Source organism: Rhinoderma darwinii, chromosome 11 (assembly GCF_050947455.1).
Source record: "Rhinoderma darwinii isolate aRhiDar2 chromosome 11, aRhiDar2.hap1, whole genome shotgun sequence".
Taxonomy (NCBI): domain Eukaryota; kingdom Metazoa; phylum Chordata; class Amphibia; order Anura; family Rhinodermatidae; genus Rhinoderma; species Rhinoderma darwinii.
This window is the reverse complement of record NC_134697.1, coordinates 21,033,256-21,056,156: the sequence shown is the minus strand read 5'-3', so window position 1 is coordinate 21,056,156 and position 22,901 is coordinate 21,033,256. Positions and strand designations below refer to the sequence as shown.

The following is a 22,901-nucleotide window of genomic DNA, read 5'->3' as shown; positions in this document are numbered from 1 at the left end:
GTACTCCGCACAGATTACATATACCCCTGATGTTCTCCGCACAGATTACATATACCCCTGATGTTCTCCGCACAGATTACATATACCCTGATGTTCTCCGCACAGATTACATATACCCCTGATGTTCTCCGCACAGATTACATATACCCCTGATGTACTCCGCACAGATTACATATACCCTGATGTACTCCGCACAGATTACATATACCCTGATGTACTCCGCACAGATTACATATACCCTGATGTACTCCGCACAGATTACATATACCCCTGATGTTCTCCGCACAGATTACATATACCCTGATGTACTCCACACAGATTACATATACCCTGATGTACTCCGCACAGATTACATATACCCCTGATGTTCTCCGCACAGATTACATATACCCTGATGTACTCCGCACAGATTACATATACCCTGATGTACTCCGCACAGATTACATATACCACCACATTATAAACGGAAATACCAGCAAAACCCCAAACAGAACTATTACCAAGCAAAATCCATGCTCAAAATGGCGGTCTTTCCCTTCTTAGCCATACAGTGTGCCCAAACAGCAATTTATGGCCACAAGTAAGGCATTACCATACCCGGGAGAACGCGCTTAACAATTTATGGGGTAAGATTCTCTAGGGGCACAACATCTTGTGCGGTGAATGGGCAGATCAGTGGAGAAATTGCAATTTTCACTTTGCACAATCCACTGCGTATTCATTTCTGAAAAACACCTGTGGAGTCTAAATTCTCACTACATCCCTTGATAAATGCCTTTAGGGGTGTAGTTTCTAAAACGGGGTCACTTTTGCTTGGTACATCAGTGGTTTTGCAAATGCAACATGGCGTCCGCAAACCATTCCAGCAAAATCTACGCTCCAAAAGATAAATACCGCTCCTTTTCTTCTGAATGCTCCCATATATGTAAACAGCTGATTATAACCACATATGGGGTGTTACCGTACTCGGGAGAAATTACTTTACAAATGTTGGGGTGCTTTTTCTTCTCTATTCCTTGTAAAAATGAAAAATGTTGATCTAAAACTACATCTTGTTGGGAAAAAAAAATATTTTTCATTTTCATGGCTTAATTCTAATTAACTCAGCAAAAAACCTTTGGGATCAAAATTTTCACTATACCCCTAGATGATTCCTCAGGGGGTGCAGTTTCCCAAATGGAGTCACTTTTGGGGTGTTTCCACTGTACTAGTACTACAGGGGCTCAGCAAATATGACATGACACCCAGAAACCATTCCAAAATCCAAATGGTGCTCCTTCCATTCTGAGCCCTACCGTGTGTCCAAACAGATGTTTGTGACCACATGTGGGGTATTGTTTTACTCGGGAGAAGTTGCTTTACAAATGTTGCGGTGCTTTTTCTCCTTCAGTCCTTGTGGAAATGAAAAAAAAAATACCTAAACCTACATTTTCTTTGAAAAAATGTAGATTTTCATTTTTACGGCCTACATACAATAAGTTCTGTAAAACACCTGTGGGGTCAAACTGCTCACTGTACCCCTAGATAATTTCCTCATGGGGTGTAGTTTCCAAAATGGGGTCACTTGTTGGGGGTTTCCACTGTTTTGTCCCCTCAGGAGCTTTGCAAATGCGACATGGCCTCCGCAAACCATTCCTGCTAAATTTGAGTTCCAAAAGCCAAATGGCACTCTTTCCTCCCTTCTCAGCCTCGCCGTGTGTCCAAACAGCCGTTTATTACCACATGTGGGGTATTGTTTTACTCGGGAGAAATTTCTTTACAAATTTTATGGTGCTTTTTCTCCTTTAGTCCTTGTGGAAATGAAAAAAAATTAGCTAAACCTACATTTTATTTGAAAAAATGTAGATTTTCATTTTCACAGCCTACTTGCAAAAATTTCTGCAAAAAACCTGTGGGGTCAAAATGCTCACTATACCCCTAGATAATTTCCTCAAGGGGTATAGTTTCCAAAATGGGGTCACTTGTTGGGGGTTTCCACTGTTTTGTCACCTCTGGGGCTTTGCAAATGTGACATGGCCTCCGCAAACCATTCCTGCTAAATTTGAGCTCCAAGAGCCAAATGGCGCTCTTTCCCTTCTAAGCCCTGCCGTGTGTCCAAACAACCGTTTATTACCACATGTGGGGTATTGTTTTACTCGGGAGAAATTGCTCTACAAATGTTGTGGTGCTTTTTCTACTTTAGTTCTCTTGGAAATGAAAAAAATATTAGCTAAACCTACATTTTATTTGAAAAAATGTAGATTTTCATTTTCATGACCTAGTTCCAAAAATTTTTGCAAAAAAAACAGGCCGGTCAAAATGCTTGCTACACCCCTAGATAAATTCCTTGAGGAGTATAGTTTCCAAAATGGGGTCACTTGTTGGGGGGTTTCCACTGTTTTAGTTCCACTAGACCTGTTCAAAGCTGACATGGTGCCTAAAATATATTCTAATAAAAAGGAGGCCCAAAATCCACCAGGTGCTCCTTTGCTTCTGAGGCCGGTGCTTCAGCCCAGTAACACACTAGGGCCATATGTGGGATATTTCCTAAAACTGCAGAACCTGGGCAATAAATATGGAGTTGCATTTCTTGGGTAAAACATTCTGTGGTACAAAAAAAATTGATTCAAAATGAATTTCTGGAAAAAAATAATGAACTTTGTAAATTTCACCTCTACTTTGCCTTAATTCCTGCACAATGTCTAAAGGGTTAAGAAACTTTCTAAATGCTGTTTTGAATACTTTGAGGGGTGCAGTTTTTAAAATGGGGTGACTTATTGGGGGTTTCTAATATCTAAGGACCTCAAAGCCACTTCACAACTGAACTGGCCCCTGTAAAAATAGCATTTTGAAATTTTCTTGAAAATGTGAGAAATTGCTGCTAAAGTTCTAAGCCTTGTAACGTCCTAGAGAAATAAAATGATGATCAAAAAACGATGCCAATCTAAAGTATACATGTGGGGGATGTTAGTTAGCAACATTTTTGTGTGGTATAACTGCCTGTCTTACAAGCAGATACATTTAAATTGAGAAAAATGCTAATTTTTGCAATTTTTCGCTACATTTTGCTGTTTTTCACAATTAAATACTGAATGTATCGGGCAAATTTTGCCAGTAACATAAAGTCCAATGTGTCACGAGAAAACAATCTCAGAATCGCTTGGATAGGTAAAAGCAATCCGGAGTTATTACCACATAAAGTGAAACATGTCAGATTTGAAAAATGAGGCTCTGTCAGGAAGGTCAAAAGCGGCCAAAGAGGGAAGGGGTTAAACACAAACATTCTCCGTGTTAGAAAAAATAAGGAAGGCGACAGAATATTAACGATTATCTTAAAAACAAAAGTTCTCCCCATATATTATCCATAAATTCTTTTGCTTTATCAATAAAACATTGTGAGCCAAGTCTGTGACTGGCAGCTTTGTATGGATTATGCTGTAGCTCAAACTTCTAAAGATGCAAAAATCTATATTATTGTTTTTTTAAAATTAAGGAAAAAAAAATCCTGAATATTAACTTTAGGAAGACGTTACATAGTTTGTACGGTTGAAAAAAAGACACATGTCCATCAAGTTCAACCAAGGGATGGGAAAAGGGGAGTAAAAAATTTCTACACATTGACATAGGAGCGAATACTTTTTTCGTTCTACAAATTTATCTAAGCCTTTTTTTGCAGCATCTCCTGTCCCTGCTGTGACCAGCTCCTGCGGTGACTATTCCATAAATTCACCAATCTCACCGTTAGACGAAATTCACATGAATGTGTGCGGTTTCCGTGCGCAAAAAAGAGTTTTTTGCGCGTTGCAGTTCCGTGTGTCATAAGTGTTTGGTGCGTGATTTTCACGCATATGCCATCCTTATGACACGCGGTTTTGAGGTTTAGAAAAAGAAATGAAGGAAGTGGTTTTATTTTTCCCTTCATTTCTTGATCTACGGTTGTGCGAATCACACGCAGCACACGGAAGTGCTTCCGTGTGCTTTGCGTGATTTTCACGCACCCATTGACTTCAATGGGTGCGTGATGTGCGAAAAACGCCAAAGTATAGGACATGTCGTGAGTTTTACGCAGCGGACACACACTGCATGAAAAACACGGAATGTCTGAACTGTCCCATACACTAACATAGGTCCGTGCGACGCGCATGATTTTCATACGCGTATCACAGACATGAACTACGCTCGTGTGCGTAAGGCCTAAAGAAGGCTTGTCGACTCTGCAGGTTGAACCTTTTTTTCTCCAGACGGAGGGAGCGCCCCCTTGTTTTTTGAGGGGGTTTTACATGGAACAGGATTTCACCATATTTTTTGTATGTGCCATTCATATATTTAAAGAAATTACAGGAAGAAAAAACGGGATACACGGCGCTGCTTAATAAGAAAGGTTTAATGACGATAATTGCTACGCGTTTCGATACCGGACCGGCATCTTCATCAGGCATATCATGAGAGTAGTAAAAAAAACACACACATATATATATATACACAAAAGTACAAGTGAAAAGTAAGTTCATTGGACCAGTTCAGACCAGCCCCCTGGCCAAAAACCGCCAAAACCTGCAGGTCAAAGTTCAGAAATGTCAGAAAAAATAAAAACAGTAAACAGTAAAAATGAGGTGAATAAAAGTCACAAATGGGTTGCTAGCAGATAATGAATGACATAAAATGACATAAAGGGCCACATTTGTTACAGTAAATAGACGAACAAGGGGTTCCGTTCAGTCACAGGGCAGCAGGGAAATGCTGCACTCAATGCAAACAGTATGTTGTACATAAAAAAGTTTTATTTGTGGTATGTGGAAGGAATAAGTAGTCTGAAGTAGTCAGGGGGATAGTGAGATATTACAATGTCAAAACAACTGTACGAGATCATTCATAACGCGCATACTGGCGCGTTGTCATGGCAACCATAAACAAATGCATGCCGGAAGAGAGGGGAAATGTGTTGGAACGCATGGTGAAGCGCAAAGAGCGCAAGGGGGAAGTTATACACAAAGGCAAATTGAGCCAGCAGATAGCTGGAGCATATCTGCTAATTACATCATAAATACAGCTAATAGACATACTTGTAATGGTGTGTGCTGTATATATTTGTAAGAAATGATGGAATAAAACTAATAGAATGATAAAATATGAGGAATATGTATAACCTCAACATCGGATAGCTCTTGAAATATTAGTGCATATATAAATCTCAATATGGAAAGTACAATGCAAAAAATGGAAGAAATATATGTAAATTAAAAATTAGGTTAGTATAGACCTTAAGAAACACCATATCAAATAAAATTAATAATTAATACACCATCGAAGAAATTAGTAATTAATAAAAAATCAATAGAATTAATAATTAATAGGCTGTCCATAGAATACAACACATGAAAAATGTTTGACATTAATCCAAAGCGGACTCCGTAATATCATTAAGGCCATTAGGAAATAAGGTCGCCAATTTATATATCCAAAAATTTTCTCTTTGTTTTAATCTAATAAATCTATTAGATATATCAAGGGGTATTTTTTCAATGGGAGTCACAGTGATAGAATCAAAATTGCATTTATGTTCAATGGCACAGTGGCGGGACACGCTATGTTTTTCGAACCCAGTCCTAACATTAAATCTATGTTTATTGACTCTACATCTAAGGGTTTGGGTGGTACGACCCACATATTGTCGATTGCACGCGCATTGTAACAGGTAGATAACATAGTCACTACCACAGTTGAGAAAACTTTTTATCGGAAAACTTTCATTCGTAATTATGGAAGTGAAGTGCGTTTTTTTGTTTGAAATGTTTAGACAACAGAGACATCTGGATTTGTCACAACGATACGACCCGTTAATGATTAATGAAGTTTTTGGAGGGTCTTGGGTAATTTTATGCAGTTTGCTCGGCGCTATCATGTTTCTTAAAGTTTTTGCCCTTCTATATGTGATCCTAGGCCTAATGGGAAGGATACTTTTCATGTATTGGTCATTTTTTAGAATATGCCAGTGCTTTAGAAGTATAGAATTAATTAATTTACTCCCTTTATTAAAGGTAGTGATAAAATTACAATTAAAATCAGTTGGTTTCACAACTGCCCGGGATGTGGGGTTGATACATTCAGATTGTGTTAGCGCTTTTGCTCTAGACTCTGCTCCCTTGATCAAACTTGTTGGAAAGTTTTTTGTTTAAATCTTTTTTTCAAAATATTACATTCAACGGAGAAATCTTTATCGCTAGTGCAATTTTTTCTTATTCGTTTGAATTGGCCAAACGGTACATTTTTTAGCCATGGACGGTAATGTGCACTATTAAAATTTAGATAGCTGTTAACGTCAACTCCTTTAAAATGTGTCTTAGTACTTAAGAGGCGGCCATTTTTTTCAATTGTTAGGTCTAAAAAATCTATTTGTTCAAGAGACGAAGTATGCGTAAGTGTAATACCAAAATTGTTATTATTGAGGTGGCTTACCCAATCTAAAATTACAGTTGAATTGCCTTTAATGATAAAAAAAAGGTCATCTATATAGCGTTTATAGAAAATAATATTCTCCTTGAAATTATGGTCACCGTATATATAAAGGTCTTCAAAGGCCCCCATGTACAGGTTAGCGTACGATGGGGCAAATCTTGAAGACCTTTATATATACGGTGACCATAATTTCAAGTTAACAGCTATCTAAATTTTAATAGTGCACATTACCGTCCATGGCTAAAAAATGTACCGTTTGGCCAATTCAAACGAATAAGAAAAAATTGCACTAGCGATAAAGATTTCTCCGTTGAATGTAATATTTTGAAAAAAAGATTTAAACAAAAAACTTTCCAACAAGTTTGATCAAGGGAGCAGAGTCTAGAGCAAAAGCGCTAACACAATCTGAATGTATCAACCCCACATCCCGGGCAGTTGTGAAACCAACTGATTTTAATTGTAATTTTATCACTACCTTTAATAAAGGGAGTAAATTAATTAATTCTATACTTCTAAAGCACTGGCATATTCTAAAAAATGACCAATACATGAAAAGTATCCTTCCCATTAGGCCTAGGATCACATATAGAAGGGCAAAAACTTTAAGAAACATGATAGCGCCGAGCAAACTGCATAAAATTACCCAAGACCCTCCAAAAACTTCATTAATCATTAACGGGTCGTATCGTTGTGACAAATCCAGATGTCTCTGTTGTCTAAACATTTCAAACAAAAAAACGCACTTCACTTCCATAATTACGAATGAAAGTTTTCCGATAAAAAGTTTTCTCAACTGTGGTAGTGACTATGTTATCTACCTGTTACAATGCGCGTGCAATCGACAATATGTGGGTCGTACCACCCAAACCCTTAGATGTAGAGTCAATAAACATAGATTTAATGTTAGGACTGGGTTCGAAAAACATAGCGTGTCCCGCCACTGTGCCATTGAACATAAATGCAATTTTGATTCTATCACTGTGACTCCCATTGAAAAAATACCCCTTGATATATCTAATAGATTTATTAGATTAAAACAAAGAGAAAATTTTTGGATATATAAATTGGCGACCTTATTTCCTAATGGCCTTAATGATATTACGGAGTCCGCTTTGGATTAATGTCAAACATTTTTCATGTGTTGTATTCTATGGACAGCCTATTAATTATTAATTCTATTGATTTTTTATTAATTACTAATTTCTTCGATGGTGTATTAATTATTAATTTTATTTGATATGGTGTTTCTTAAGGTCTATACTAACCTAATTTTTAATTTACATATATTTCTTCCATTTTTTGCATTGTACTTTCCATATTGAGATTTATATATGCACTAATATTTCAAGAGCTATCCGATGTTGAGGTTATACATATTCCTCATATTTTATCATTCTATTAGTTTTATTCCATCATTTCTTACAAATATATACAGCACACACCATTACAAGTATGTCTATTAGCTGTATTTATGATATAATTAGCAGATATGCTCCAGCTATTTCCTGGCTCAATTTGCCCTTGTGTATAACTTCCCCCTTGCGCTCTTTGCGCTTCACCATGCGTTCCAACACATTTCCCCTCTCTTCCGGCATGCATTTGTTTATGGTTGCCATGACAACGCGCCAGTATGCGCGTTATGAATGATCTCGTACAGTTTTCTTGACATTGTAATATCTCACTATCCCCCTGACTACTTCAGACTACTTATTCCTTCCACATACCACAAATAAAACTTTTTTATGTACAACATACTGTTTGCATTGAGTGCAGCATTTCCCTGCTGCCCTGTGACTGAACGGAACCCCTTGTTCGTCTATTTACTGTAACAAATGTGGCCCTTTATGTCATTTTATGTCATTCATTATCTGCTAGCAACCCATTTGTGACTTTTATTCACCTCATTTTTACTGTTTATTGTTTTTATTTTTTCTGACATTTCTGAACTTTGACCTGCAGGTTTTGGCGGTTTTTGGCCAGGAGGCTGGTCTGAACTGGTCCAATGAACTTACTTTTCACTTGTACTTTTGTGTATATATATATATGTGTGTTTTTTTTACTACTCTCATGATATGCCTGATGAAGATGCCGGTCCGGTATCGAAACGCGTAGCAATTATCGTCATTAAACCTTTCTTATTAAGCAGCGCCGTGTATCCCGTTTTTTCTTCCTGTAATTTCTACTAATTTGGCAACCCCTTGGGAGTTTGCGTTGGGATTGGCAGCAGCTTCTCTACTACGAATTACATGCCGGTAATTCACAACCTTGGAGGTGAGCATATATTGTTTTTTCTCCGCGCATTATATATTGATACCGCAAGTTTGGCGCCGTGTTCTTTTTTGTTTCACTTCAATTCATATATTTATAGAAGTTAATCATGTCCCCCCTTTTTTCAAGGCTAAATAGGTTTAATTCTTAATCTTTCCTCATAACTTAGATTCTCCATGCCCCTTATTAGCTTCGTTGCTCTTCTTTGTATTTTTCATCCTTTCTATGAACTGGAGCCCAGAACTGAACTGCATATTCTAGATGAGGCCTCACTAATGCTTTGTAAAGTGGTAATATTACATCCCTGTCTCGCGAGTCCATGCCTCTTTTGATACACGACAATATCCTGCTGGCCTTAGAAGCAGCTGATTGACATTGCATGCTGTTATTTAGTTTATGATTTACAAGTACACCCAGATCCTTCTCAACAAGTGACTCCCCCAGTGTAGCTCCCCCTAGGACATATGATGCATGTAGGTTGTTGGTACCCAGGTGCATAACTTTACATTTATCTACATTAAACTTAATTTGCCAAGTGGACGCCCAAACACTTAGTGTGTTCAAATCCGCTTGTAATTCACGAACATCTTCCATAGTCTGAACTATATTACATAGCTTGGGGGTCATCTGCAAAAATAATAATAGTGCTATTAATCCCATCCTCTATATCATTAATAAATAAGTTGAATAATAGTGGTCCCAGCACTGAACCCTGGGGTCGCCACTTATAACCGGGGACCATTCAGAGTAGGAATCATTGACCACAACTCTCTGGATACGGTCCATGAGCCAATTCTCAATCCAATTACAAACTATATTTTCTAAACCTATAGTACTTAATTTACCCATTAGGCGTCTATGGGGGACAGTGTCAAATGCCTTTACAAAGTCCAAAAACACTATATCCACAGCGGCCCCTCTGTCTAGGCTTCTGCTCACCTCTTCATAAAAACAGATCAGGTTAGTTTGACAACTTCCGTCCTTAGTATTACAAGTGACAGCCAGCACGGTTTTACTATTTGTCACATAATTCTGTATATAGTCCCTCAATAGCCCCTCAAACATTTTCCCCACGATGGATGTTAAGCTTACTGGTCTATAATTACCTGGGTAAGACCTAGAGCCCTCTTTGAAAATAGGCACCACATTTGCCCTGCACCAGTCCCTTGGCACTATACCAGTCACTAGAGAATCTCTAAATATTATGAAGAGGGGGACAGAAATAACTGAACTAAGCTCTTTAAGAACTCTAGGGTGTATCCCATCTGGTCCCGGGGCCTTGTGCACATTTATTTTATTTAATTTAGCTTGGACCATCTCTACATTCATCCAATTCAGTATATCACCTGATATATTAACAGCACTGGCACCGGCTACATCAGATGCTCTTTCTTCTGTTGTATATACAGAGCTAAATAACCCATTTAGTAACTCTGCCTTCTCTTAATCCCCTGTCACCAACTCCCCATTACCACTATCTAGGGGTCCTACATGTTCAGACCTTGGCTTTTTTGCATTTATATACTTGAATCATTTTTTAGGATTTGTTTTACTATCCTTGGCCACCTGCCTTTCATTTTGTATTTTTGCTGATTTTATTTCCTTTTTACAGATTTTATTAAGCTCTTTATCATTTACAAGGGCTACAGCTGTACCCTCAGATTTGTATTTTTCAAATGCCCTTTTTTTCTCATGTATTGCCCTTTTTACAGAACGTGTAAGCCATGTGGGATTTAATTTTAGTTGTTTATACTTGTTACCTATAGGAATACATTTTGCACTATAATTACCCAAAGTAGATTTTAAAATCTCCCATTTATCATTTGTACCATTATTTGACATTAGTTCTTCCCAGTCTATATCCTGAATTGCAGCCCTCATCCTGGGGAAATTGGCCTGCTTAAAATTAAGTGTTTTTGCCCTCCCAGCCTGTGTTTGTTTTTTACAGTATAGGTAAAATATAACTATATTGTGATCACTGTTACCGGGGTTTTCACGAACATTGACGTTCCCAACGAGCTCTGCATTATTAGAAATTACCAGATCCAACAGAGCTTCACCTCTAGTCGGGTCTTCCACAAACTGGCCCATAAAATTTTCCTGCAACAGGTTGAGGAAATGTCTCCCCTTTGCAGTTGAAGCCAAACCATGAGACCAATTAATATCCCGGTAATTAAAATCTCCCGGTTTTAAAATCTCCCATTATCACTGCAGTACCCCCCTGTGCTACCCGTTCCATCTGTTTATATAGCTGAACTTCCATCTCCTCAGTTATATTGGGGGTCTATAGATTACACCAAAAGTAATTTTTTCAGTGTTTACCTCCCTTTGTAATTCCATCCACAAGGTTTCAACCTCCTCACAATCTTCACCCTCTAATGTCTCTTTCACACTCACCTTCATATCACTTCTCACATACAGACATACACCAGCGCCTTCATATCACTTCTCACAAACAGACATACAACACCGCCTTCATATCACTTCTCACATACAGACATACACCACCGCCTTTCCTATTCGCCCTGTCTTTCCGAAACCGTGTAAAACCCTGTAGATTTGCAGCCCAGTCATGAGAAGAGTCCAGCCATGTTTCAGCAACACCAAGTATATCTATATGTTCCTCCAGTACCAAGGCCTCAAGCTCCATTTTGCTTGCTAGACTTCTGGCATTTGTGAACATACACTTTAACTTGCCTTTAAAGGTTTCACTTTCAGTATCAGAAATATGATTTGACATTATTTGGACATTTTTATTTTAATTGCTGTTTTGTAACGAAAGGATCTCTTTAGCTTGTTGCCTAGTCCTCTCCCCACAGTCTATTTCTGCCCCCACCAATATAGTCTGACTCCTCTCTAACCTGCCTAAGTCTTTATTTTCTACACTGACGTCCCTCCTCAGCCCTAGCTTAAATACTCCACCAGCCCAGCTAGAATTCTCTCCCCCAGCACAGCGGACCCCCTTCCATTTAGGTGCAAATCATCTGCAGAATACAGTTTGTACCCCAATGAAAAGTCAGCCCAGTGCTCTAGGAACCCAAAGCCTTCTCCTCTACAGAGACTTAAGCCATGCATTTAACTCCCTGAGCTCCCGCTGTCTTTCCTGTGATGCGCATGGCACAGGCAGTATTCCTGAGACTACAACCTTGGAGGTCCTTCCCTTCAGCTTGTAGCCTAGTTCTTTAAAATTATTCTTAAGGCTCCTCCACCTACCATGTATTCGGTCGTTGGTACTTACATGGACCACAACAGCTGGATCATCACCAGCCCCTCCCAGCAATTTGTCCACCCGTTCCACCACATGCCGAACCCTGGTCAGGGAGACAGCAAACCATTCGGTTGAGGCGGTCTTGGCGACAAATTATTCTATCCGTCTTCCCAATTATAGAATCCCCTACAACTATCAATTGTCTTGCCTTACCTGCATTACCATCCCGCCGACTACTAGCTGGGCTGTTCTCCCGGCTGTTAGGGAGATCAGTATAAACTAGGGATGCCATTTCTGAGACTGACACCCTCGCATCATCACCCAACTTGGCAATTTTGCTTATAATATCAGAAACAGGATTGGCCTTCCTTTTCTTGGACCCCTTTCTACTGCCCCTAACTACATTAACCCAGCTACTTGCCTGATCTTGCTGACCCATGTCTTCACCCTCCAGTTCTACCCCATTAACTGCTTGCTCAGTCAGCAGCTCGCTCCGCTCAAGATAGTCTATCGCCCTCAGTGTTGCATTCTGCTCCTCCAGATCTCTAATACAAGCTTCCAGGTGAACAACATGCTCACATCTGCCACAGAGGTATTCACCCTAGAACTCCGGCTCCAGTCGTGCATAGAATGCACTGAAGAAATCCTCCAATCTTGCTATCCATTATCCCAGTTACTAAAAAACAGTGAGCAATTGTTAAAGTAAAAGAAGAGTACTCACAGGCGCTTTAACTCCGGTTTTATAACTCCACTTATATCACAAGCCACTGAATTCAGCTAGCTCAGAACAGAGCAAGCTCATAGTGAGTGCTGCAGGCTAATCTATATCACCTGTGAGCAGTTAACCACCACCCCCCCCCCCCTTGTCAGCTGCTCATAAGTGACTACAATTAAGCAATCCTCGTACAACTAGTCACATCTACAACCAATGAATAGTCCATGAAGAGAATGCAGTCCAGCCTAGAACAGAGTTTATTTTTTCTACTGGGTCCAAAATTCTTTGCAGATTTGATTGATCAATATAGGAACTCTGCTTTCTGATACCAAGCTCCATATCCTTTGCATATAAAGAGTTAAAGAGGCTCTGTCACCAGATTTAGCAACCCCTATCTGCTATTGCAGCAGATCGGCGCTGCAATGTAGATTACAGTAACGTTTTTATTGTAAAAAAACGAGCATTTTTGGCCAAGTTATGACCATTTTTGTATTTATGCAAATGAGGCTTGCAAAAGTCCAAGTGGGCGTGTTTAAAGTAAAAGTCCAAGTGGGCGTGTATTATGTGCGTACATCGGGGCGTTTTTACTACTTTTACTAGCTGGGCGTTCTGACGAGAAGTATCATCCACTTCTCTTCAGAACGCCCAGCTTCTGGCAGTGCAGATCTGTGACGTCACTCACAGGTCCTGCATCGTGTCGGCCACATCGGCACCAGAGGCTACTGATGATTCTGCAGCAGCATCGGCGTTTGCAGGTAAGTCGATGTAGCTACTTACCTGCAAACGCTGATGCTGCTGCAGAATCAACTGTAGCCTCTGGTGCCGATGTGGCCGACACGATGCAGGACCTGTGAGTGATGTCACAGATCTGCACTGCCAGAAGCTGGGCGTTCTGAAGAGAAGTGGATGATACTTCTCGTCAGAACGCCCAGTTAGTAAAAGTAGTAAAAACGCCCCGATGTACGCACATAATACACGCCCACTTGGACTTTTACTTTAAACATGCCCACTTGGACTTTTGCAAGCCTCATTTGCATAAATACAAAAATGGTCATAACTTGGCCAAAAATGCTCGTTTTTTAAAAATAAAAATGTTACTGTAATCTACATTGCAGCGCCGATCTGCTGCAATAGCAGATAGGGGTTGCAAAATCTGGTGACAGAGCGTCTTTAAACAATACAATTCTTTCTGCTTGCAGCCACCACTAGGGGGATCTTAAGAGCTTCCTGCATAGACCTTAATAATAAAGCAGTAATTACAGTAAGCTCCCCCTAGTCGCCGCTGCAGGCAGCCAGAATTTGATTGTCTATGCAGGGGCTCTGTATCAGAAATTACTACGCTCCCACCGCTATAGAGTTTATAAGAAATCAGCACACAATGCTGGACCTAGAAGAAACGGTAAATGACAACCAGTGATGATCATAAAGCATTACAAACTCAAAGTATTTGAAAATGCCAAACAATATACAAACGTGTAACTACAATAGTAATAAACAGTGAAATAATATGCAGGGTGGGATCTAATATGTGGATAGAAACCAAACAGATGATTTTCGAGACAGAGAAGATTTATTAAAGAGGTTGTCCAGGATTAGAAATGAGGTCTGCTCCACCCCACCCCCAAAACAGCGCCACTCTTGTCCATAGGCTGTGTCCGGTATTGCAACATTCACTAGAATGGAGCTGAGCTGCGATAACCGATACAGTCCATGGAAAGTGGCGGCACTATTTCTGGGTGGAAAAAATAACTATTTTTCTAATTCTGGAAAACCCACCTACCTTTTTATTAAAGAAAAAAACATTTTGCCTTTCAAAGGTTTACATAGCCTTTAATGTAGATTTGATGATCAACTGCACAATAGGAACTTTTCAGGAGCAATAAGGGACAGAGGGCTTAAAATAAGAACTGTTTATCTAAGAGCCATGTACCTACCGTCATCATACACAGATATATACTGTAGGACAGATTTCTATCCACCCTGCTGGACGAGCTGTATTCACACAGTAATAGATCCCTAAATATGAGACTGCTTAGTGTATGACTTACGAGGTCTCTGCTGTGACCACTTTCTTTTAGTACAGGAATCCCAATGATCTATGTTTGGTGTCTTGTCACGTGCCGGGGTTGCTTCTCTTTCACATATGAGGAGTCTGCCAGTTCACATTAGACCCTATTCTAAGCAAATTCACTGACTCGCACGCACCTCAGGGGAGAGAAGAACCTTCTGTAAAAGCCACATCTGCATCATAGCAGCAATCTGTCCTCCTACTATCCACAGCTCTGTAGTGTGTGGAGGGACAACCGCTGTGAATGTGCGAAATCCAGAGAAATCACGTCAGGGCAAACGTCACTGTATGTGTCTGTATATCGCATATCTCTCTCTCTCTCATATCTATCTATCTATCTATCTATCTATCTATCTAATATCTATCTCATATCTATCTATCTCATATCTATCTATCTATCTATCTCATATCTATCTATCTATCTATCTATCTATCTCATATCTATCTATCTATCTATCTATCTATCTATCTAAAGTCCAAATACAATGTCAGCCGCACAGCCTTGTAAATCGTAGGTGGGTGCCGACCTGCCCAGGTCAGGGCTAACAGACCTGCTGTAGTAGAATCCAAAAATCAGGCAGCACTCCAAGGTATAAGCAAGGTAGAAAAAGGTGCTTTATTGGTCCATATACACACGACGTTTCAGCTCAACACAGGAGCCTTTCTCAAGTGAGAAAGGCTCCTGTGTTGAGCTGAAATGTCGTGTGTATATGGACCAATAAAGCACATTTTTCTATCTTGCTTATACCTTGGAGTGCTGCCTGATTTTTGGATTCTATCTCTCATATCTCTCTCTCTCATACCTCCCTCTCTCTCTCTCTCATATCTCCCTCTCTCTCTCATATCTCTCTCCCTCTCTCTCATATCTCCCTCTCTCTCTCATATCTCTCTCCCTCTCTCTCATATCTCCCTCTCTCTCTCATATCTCCCTCTCTCTCTCCCTCTCTCTCATATCTCCCTCTCTCTCTCTCATATCTCTCTCTCTCATATCTCCCTCTCTCTCTCTCATATCTCCCTCTCAACTTATTTGAGCCAAACTCGACACAAAATATGCAAATATGACTTTAGGAAATTCCTGGGATTATCGGAGTATATAACGATAGGAGCTGGATAATAGATATGATAGACAGAGAAACGATTGTGTAGGAGAATTTTCTCACTTCACTTTCACTACGCTATGAACGGTAGTTCCAGAAAATAATACTAATAAGTATGGAAATGCTCCTACTTGCTGAAATCATATTCTTGTTCATAGGGGGCAGTGTTTTAGCAGTAGCTGTAGCTGGTGTAGTAAAGATATTCCAGTGAAACGTGACGAGATTTTGTGTGCCAGAAATGAGCTGAAAGTTGTCACCACTCCTCTCGATATGGAAAACAAATACATTACACAGCAGGGGGCGATAGTGAGCAAGGGGAAGCTCCTCCCATGTAATATGAAATCTGTGTTCATGACAAATGTCACGAAATACAAAAAAAATAAATATATTTTGCAAAATACTGCAGGAATGTATGTGCGTAGTCCATCTATTGAGGAGTACTCTGGCCCTTTTTATAACCGCTCTTACTTACCCTGTGGGGTGGAGTTGGTGGTGTAGCCGGTGGGACGAAGTCTTGGTAGTCCATAACATTGCCATAATCTCCCGTGCCACCCTTGAGTGGTAGTGGTGGGGGAATATCCATCGGTTCAGCAACATTGACGCCATTTTGATCCATGCCTGGAGATACAAATAATACAAGTGTAGGGAGAATGTGTTCAGCTCTTACCCCTCTACATGAATTTATGACAGACAAACCCTAATTCGTGAGTCGAATAGTGGAAGTTTTACAGCTTAAAGTGTAGATTTACCTTCTATGTTTATGGCCTCGCTCCCTATAGACTGGGGCATCTTAATGGGGGTTTTAGGGAAAAAAAAAAAGCATCCATTTCCCAGCAACAGTGCCACTCCTATCCATGGGTTGTGCCTGGTACTGCAGCTCCGCCCCATTCACTTATGCAGATAAGCTCTTCCCATATGTAATTTCAGGGCATATAAAAGTCATTGAAGGGGGATCCCAACTTTTGGTCCTGTAGCTTGAACAGGTGAAGCACATTAAAACTATAGACTTCACCTGTACAAGCCACGCAGCAAAAAAACGCATCACGCAAACCACAGCAATTCGCACTACTGCTACGCGTGCCGGCACCCTTATGCAATTAATTCACAAGAAGGATTATTTCCTTATGATTATTCTATATAAATCACCAGTATATAATGACCAGATAACTAAATTAAAGGCGTTGTCCAGAATAAAAGGTCTTTTTTTCCCCCCAGAAACAACGCCACTCTTGTCCACTGGCTGTGTGTGGTATTGCAGCTCAGCCACATTCAATTGCAATAAAAAAAAATTGCAGGCCCTTTATTCTCATCCTTCACAACCGGTCTCATTGAAATACGCTGTCGCCGGATATCGCATCCTACGTGTAATCAGGGAGGTTTTTACTTCTCATATAAACAGTAACCTGATTGTCGCTACTTTCCATTTGCATTCATTATCCTCATTATTCTACAGAACTTGAAATGTTAAGATCATTCTTCGCAAATTAGACAGTCGATAATAATCATCATAATAATAATAGGAGCCCCCAAGAGAACAAATCACCGGTGTCACAAGTTATAACCGGAACAGACTGATGAGGTTGTTTTCTTTTTTTCATGTGTGAAATTCTGGAGGGTTTTACTTTTATTTCTTTATTTTTAAATGAAGAAAACACATTGATGGGTAAAGTGCAGCGGTTGTGACTTTGTTGAGCTCTGATATATTTGTGAAGGGGCTACAATTAATTAAGGCCAAGTTGGCAATGAATCCTTCAGCCCTCTGGTGTTGTCACTCATATGAAAGAGGGAGAAGATGACGGCAGCCGGGACCTTGCGCTGGATTGTGGATAAAAGGTGCTGTACCTTCAAGACCACCCCTTTGATCCCCAGAAACAGTGCCACTCTTGTCCATGGGCTAAGTCTAGTATTGCAGCGTTCACTTTAATGGGGAAGAGTTGCAATACCAGTCATAACCTATGGACATGAGTGTCACTGTTTCTGGGGAAACAAACTTTTTTCTTTTTTTAAATATGAGAGCCAACCCCTTCAGAATTCCAGTCCATGCCCAGTTTTTTAGATTGGACCCATCTTGCATTAGGTTATCTGTGAACACCCTAATAGTACAACGCCGGTGTGTGTAATAAAACCCACAGAACGGCCCCATTTGTGGGTAATTAAAGTACATGCTGTATGCAAAACAGTGCCCCCTCCATAATTAGCCAGGAGGTATGGGTCCTAGTTCCGATAATGGTCTTCTATAGAACTTGTTGTTCTATTATTTTGCGTGATTTGCCGCATTTCGCACTGTATGAGAGGCAGAGCAAGTGTCGATTTGTGACAGCATTTCTGTGCTTTTTAATTCATAAATTTGTCTAACACTCTCTCTCCTTGGAGATCATGCCCACTTTTCTTGTCACTTTCCAAATTTGACAAGTGATGAGAAAAGGCAAAAATGTCACCACAAATTTGTCGCACACTGCAAATCTTATCACAGTATACACCAAAACCTGGCGTAAACTGCATGATGGGCCAACGAGTGACCTGGAGGGCATAGGACTCTCGCGCTGCACACTACAGACAGATTATAGGACTTGCGAATAGTAACGTCCCTTCATGTTACACAATCTTCACACACATGGAATGACTTACCTATCAGCGGGCTGAAGGTTAGCTTACTCCTAGGAGTGACCGGGGGAGGGTGTTGGGAAGAAGTTTGACTCGGGGAAACTGAGAATCTTCTTTCACCAACAACAGTATTGAGAACTTGACTCTTCGGTCTCTGGGGTCTTAAGGGGCTTATCTAGAGGAGAAACAGATCACATTATAGTTAGTGGGACACTTGCATTTTGCCTTGTTTTCTGGTGCCATCCATTTCTAATTTTAGAAAGAAAAAAGGGCGTAGATGATGGAAAAACAAAAAATACTCGAACAGGGCTAAAGATACCACAAACAATAACCCGTTCTGAATACTTAACTCTTCCCTGGCCGTAGAGATAATAGCTGTCTTCAGATGACGACCCAGATTTCTACGTTCCATATTGGAAGTGGGAGTAACCACCTCATAGACTGATAAATGATGTCAGCAGAGTCCAGTGAATGGGGCAGACAGGGGCACCCATGTAAAATCATGAAACCTTTGCCCACCTACTCTTTACACCCATGCTAAGGCGGAAGAAACGCACTGGGTGATTGAGACCTGATGCTTTAAGGGGTTGTCTAGTTGGAGAGATCATCCGATTGCCGCAGGTCTGGCTGCTAGAACCCTGCAATCACGGGGCAGCTACGGACAACTATGTATTACATGGTCAGGCCGAGCCTCTGAAGCAGGAGATGCTCTTTGCAGCAGCTTTGACCATTAAATATGTGCACCCCCCTGTCTATGTTGTCCATATAGCCTATCAGAGCATATGGACTGAGGTTGCACAGCTGGGACAACTTTTTTAACTTATTATATTATGCCTCTTTCACATCACATTTCTGCCTTTGTTGAAGGTATATGTCGAGAGGACTACTGCCGTATACCTCCGATAGAAAGCTGCAACTTATTTTACTGTATAGGCGTACAGTGGGATACTTCACCCGAACTCCATGGGCAGAGCACTATCTAAAAGGCTGTATCTAGGGAAGCTGCTTAAGTCACTGTTCAGATATGGTCAGTGGTGTCTGGAGCTATAATGTCAAGCTATATCGCAAGCGCTCTGGCCGGGGAAGCCCTTGACATCATTGTCCATATATGGACAGTGATGCCGGGAGCTTCCCGATGTGTAAGTTTAACGTGTACCTGTGGTGGATGCGATACAGTGAAATCAGTCCCCCATAGGCTCCCATGTTAAAATAAACGTATACCGCACTGTATATGTTTTTTTTTTGCAGGATCCCACAGGATGGAATAGCGTAGTCTACCATACTATTTCATCCATCAAAAAAAAAAAGGTATACTAATGTATACCAGCCAGACTAAGACCAAACGGGAACATTTAATTAGCGTCAGGTTAATGGAGCCCTATGGACACGCTTATTATGTACGTCAGGAGCTGTTCTGACCTACACAGTAAACGATGGACACAAAGAATTTTATGTTTTAGCTCTATGCCTATGCAGGTGATTTGGAGCAATGTATCAGAAAAAAGTAGCTCTGGTCACTATAAAGATACATTAAGAAATGAATCAGCACAAAATTTGACTTGAACATTATGTCAAATGTAAAAAAAATTTAACATCTAATACTGCCGCATTGTCAGACACTGTAACGCAACTTACTGTTTCAGACAGGATAACGGCTTCAGACTGCTGTGGCGCAATATCAGTCGCTTTAAATTCTTTATCAAATATCTCCTGGTGTTTGCTGTTCCTTTTCTCCTTCTTTTTCTCTTTTTTGTCCTTATCGAGATCATCTCTGTCCAGTTTATCTTGGGAACGATAATGCATCTTCTTTGGTAAAAGTGGTTCAAGAACAAAACTAGGAGAGGAAAGCTTCAATTAATCCTTCAGGACACGTCACATTTTACGTGGTCATCTCCAGGTATGACTGAGTTAATCCCTATGGTGTAATGTCAGCTTGAACGGTGGCAGAACTATAGTTTTATTTTATGTTGATCTAGTTGATTACATGAAGTCGGTATTATTTATGTAAGTGGTTTTCACTAGATCTCTAGTTCACTAGTAGAGGAGGGTGCAGTTAAAGGGGACCTGTCAGCTCTCCTGTATTAGTGTAAATACTTGTATTCCCCATGAAAATTTTTTTTTCTTAGAACTCTGCGTGGTTTGGTTCCTCTGGTATTCCTCCTGGAAATGTATAAATTGACAACTGGGCGTGTTACCATTTACCTTGTCGATGGCGTGGCTCTACACAGTCAGACTGATTGGAAAGTGTCAGACATACCCAAAGGGGAATGGTAATGCCCAGTTGTCAATGTATTGATTTTCAGAAGGAATAAGAATGACACATCACAGAGTTCTAAGAGAAGACGCTCCAGGATCATTATTCATATACACTGATCAGCCGTAACATTAAAACCACCTGTGTAATAAGTTGGGGCCTCTAAGGATCAAACTTGTTTATCCGGCAGATCTCACAGATTCTCGATCAGATTGAGATCTGGGGAATTTGGAGGCAAGTCGACACCTTGAACTCTTTGTCATGTTGCTCAAGCAATTCCTGAATAATGTTTGCAGTGTGGCAGGGGCATTATCCTGCTGAAAGAGGGCACTGCCATTAGGGAATACAATTATCATGAAGGGGTGCACTTGTCTGACATGTACCACCTGCCTAAACATTGCTGCAAAGTAACATCCACCTGAATGCCAGGAGCCAAGGTTTCCCAGAAGAATATTGCCCAGAACATCGCACTGCCTCCGCCAGCTTGCCTTCCTCCCATAGGGCATCCCGGTGCCACCTCATCCTCAGGTAAGCGACGCACACGGCCGTCCACATAATGTAAAATAAAACTGAATTCATCAGACCAGGCCACCTAATTTTACTGCTCGATGGTCTAGTTCTGATGCTCACGCGCCCATTGTGGGTGCTTTTGGCAGTGAACAGGGGTCAGTATGGGCAAACTGACTGGTCTGCAGCAACACTACTCCAAACACAGCAGGCTGCGATGCTCTGCATGTCTGGACACCTTTCTATCATAACCAGCAGTAACTTTTTCAGAAATTTGTTCTACAGTAGCTCTTCTGTGAGATCGGAGCAGACGGGCTAGCCTTCTCATAACCACATGCATCAATAAACCTTGGGCACCCATGACCTTGTTGCAGGTTCACCGGTTGTCCTTCCTTGGGCTAATTTTGGTAGGTACTAACCACTATATACCGGGAACACCCCACAAGACCGGCCGTTTTGGAGATGCTCTGACCCGGACGTCTATCATCACAATTTGTCCTTTGTCACAGTCGCTCCGATCCTTACACCTCCCCATTTTTCCTGCTTCCAGCACATCAACCTCAAGATATGACTGATCACTTTCCGCCTAATATACTCCCCCTCCCCCCCCCCTTGTCAGGCGCCATCGTAACCAGATCATCAATGTTATTCACCGGTCAGTGGTGTTAATGTTGCGGCTGATTGGGGTAATATTCATGTCAGAAGAGGTGACCGGTTCTGTTTTTGGTGACACACGTTGTTTCCTGCAGTTACAGCTCACCCTAATGTTGGTTTAACGTGTGAAGGACAGGTCTGATTTTCGTCCTGTTGCTACTTATTTTCAGGCCTGTGGGGTGCAGTTCACAGATATGACAGACAAACAAATACATAAATGAGAATTTTCAGTCAACATGAAAATGTAATGACCTTTCTCCGCTGCATCTGTCAACTGGAGGAAAATAGTCCTTAAAAATATAAAGCGGCTCATAGGTCGGAATTCATATTCATGTCTATATTTACAGCGCTCGGAAAAAGATCCATTCTTACTAACAACGTTTTCTCCCCTTCCCCCATTGCAGGATCAATTACTGTACTGCGAACGATCACACAGACATTAAAGGGGTTCTCCACTTTGTGATCAGCTGATTGGACAATTCCTACTTGTAAGAAGGGTCCCTTGACAAAGTATCCCCCCTGCCAAGACCCCCAGTGGCCGACTGTAAGCTGTAGGGATACGTGGCATCAAGTGTTAGATTTCCTTGCAGCGCCACCACGTATGGCCTGGAGGAAGCAATAACCTTAAAGCCTTTTTTTCTTTAATCTCCAAGACACAGCGCTACACTTGGCAATGAGCTCTGTCTGTTATTGCAGTTCAGCCCCAATCACTTGTATAGAGCTGAGCTGCAATACCACACACAGCTTATGGATAGATGTGGCGCTGTTTTGAAAAAACAACCCAGATCCTTTTACTGATCCCGTACAACCCCTTTAACATGAAATTACTCTCTCTTGTACAAGTGGGCTCTGTGGGAACCATGCATGATGCAGAGTATATAAAGCAAAGGCACTTGCCAAGATCAATGGATTATATAACTAAAGCAAAAAAAATACTAAAGTCTTCCCAAGACCGCATTGTTGTGCACAGAGCCTTAGTGACGCTGCTCTCGCATTCTCAAGCTATTTGGTAATACGCCACTGTCAATTTCTTAAACCTTGTCTGCGGAGTTCACTGAAATTGACGAGCGCTGGGAGAAGTGCCAAGCAGA

The 22,901-nt window shown here is 40.8% G+C and overlaps 1 protein-coding gene across 1 annotated transcript in view; it reads right to left on the bottom strand.

Annotated features, from left to right (window-relative positions):
- DOCK1 (dedicator of cytokinesis 1) overlaps positions 1-22,901 on the bottom strand; it is a 362,037-nt gene that overhangs the window by 4,082 nt on the left and 335,054 nt on the right. Inside the window, exons 49-51 of the mRNA XM_075843124.1 lie at positions 20,031-20,229; positions 18,420-18,570; positions 16,264-16,409 (exon numbers count right to left, since the gene is read on the bottom strand). Coding sequence (XP_075699239.1) covers positions 16,264-16,409; positions 18,420-18,570; positions 20,031-20,229 — 496 coding nt within the window. The remainder of the gene's footprint in view (positions 1-16,263; positions 16,410-18,419; positions 18,571-20,030; positions 20,230-22,901) is intronic.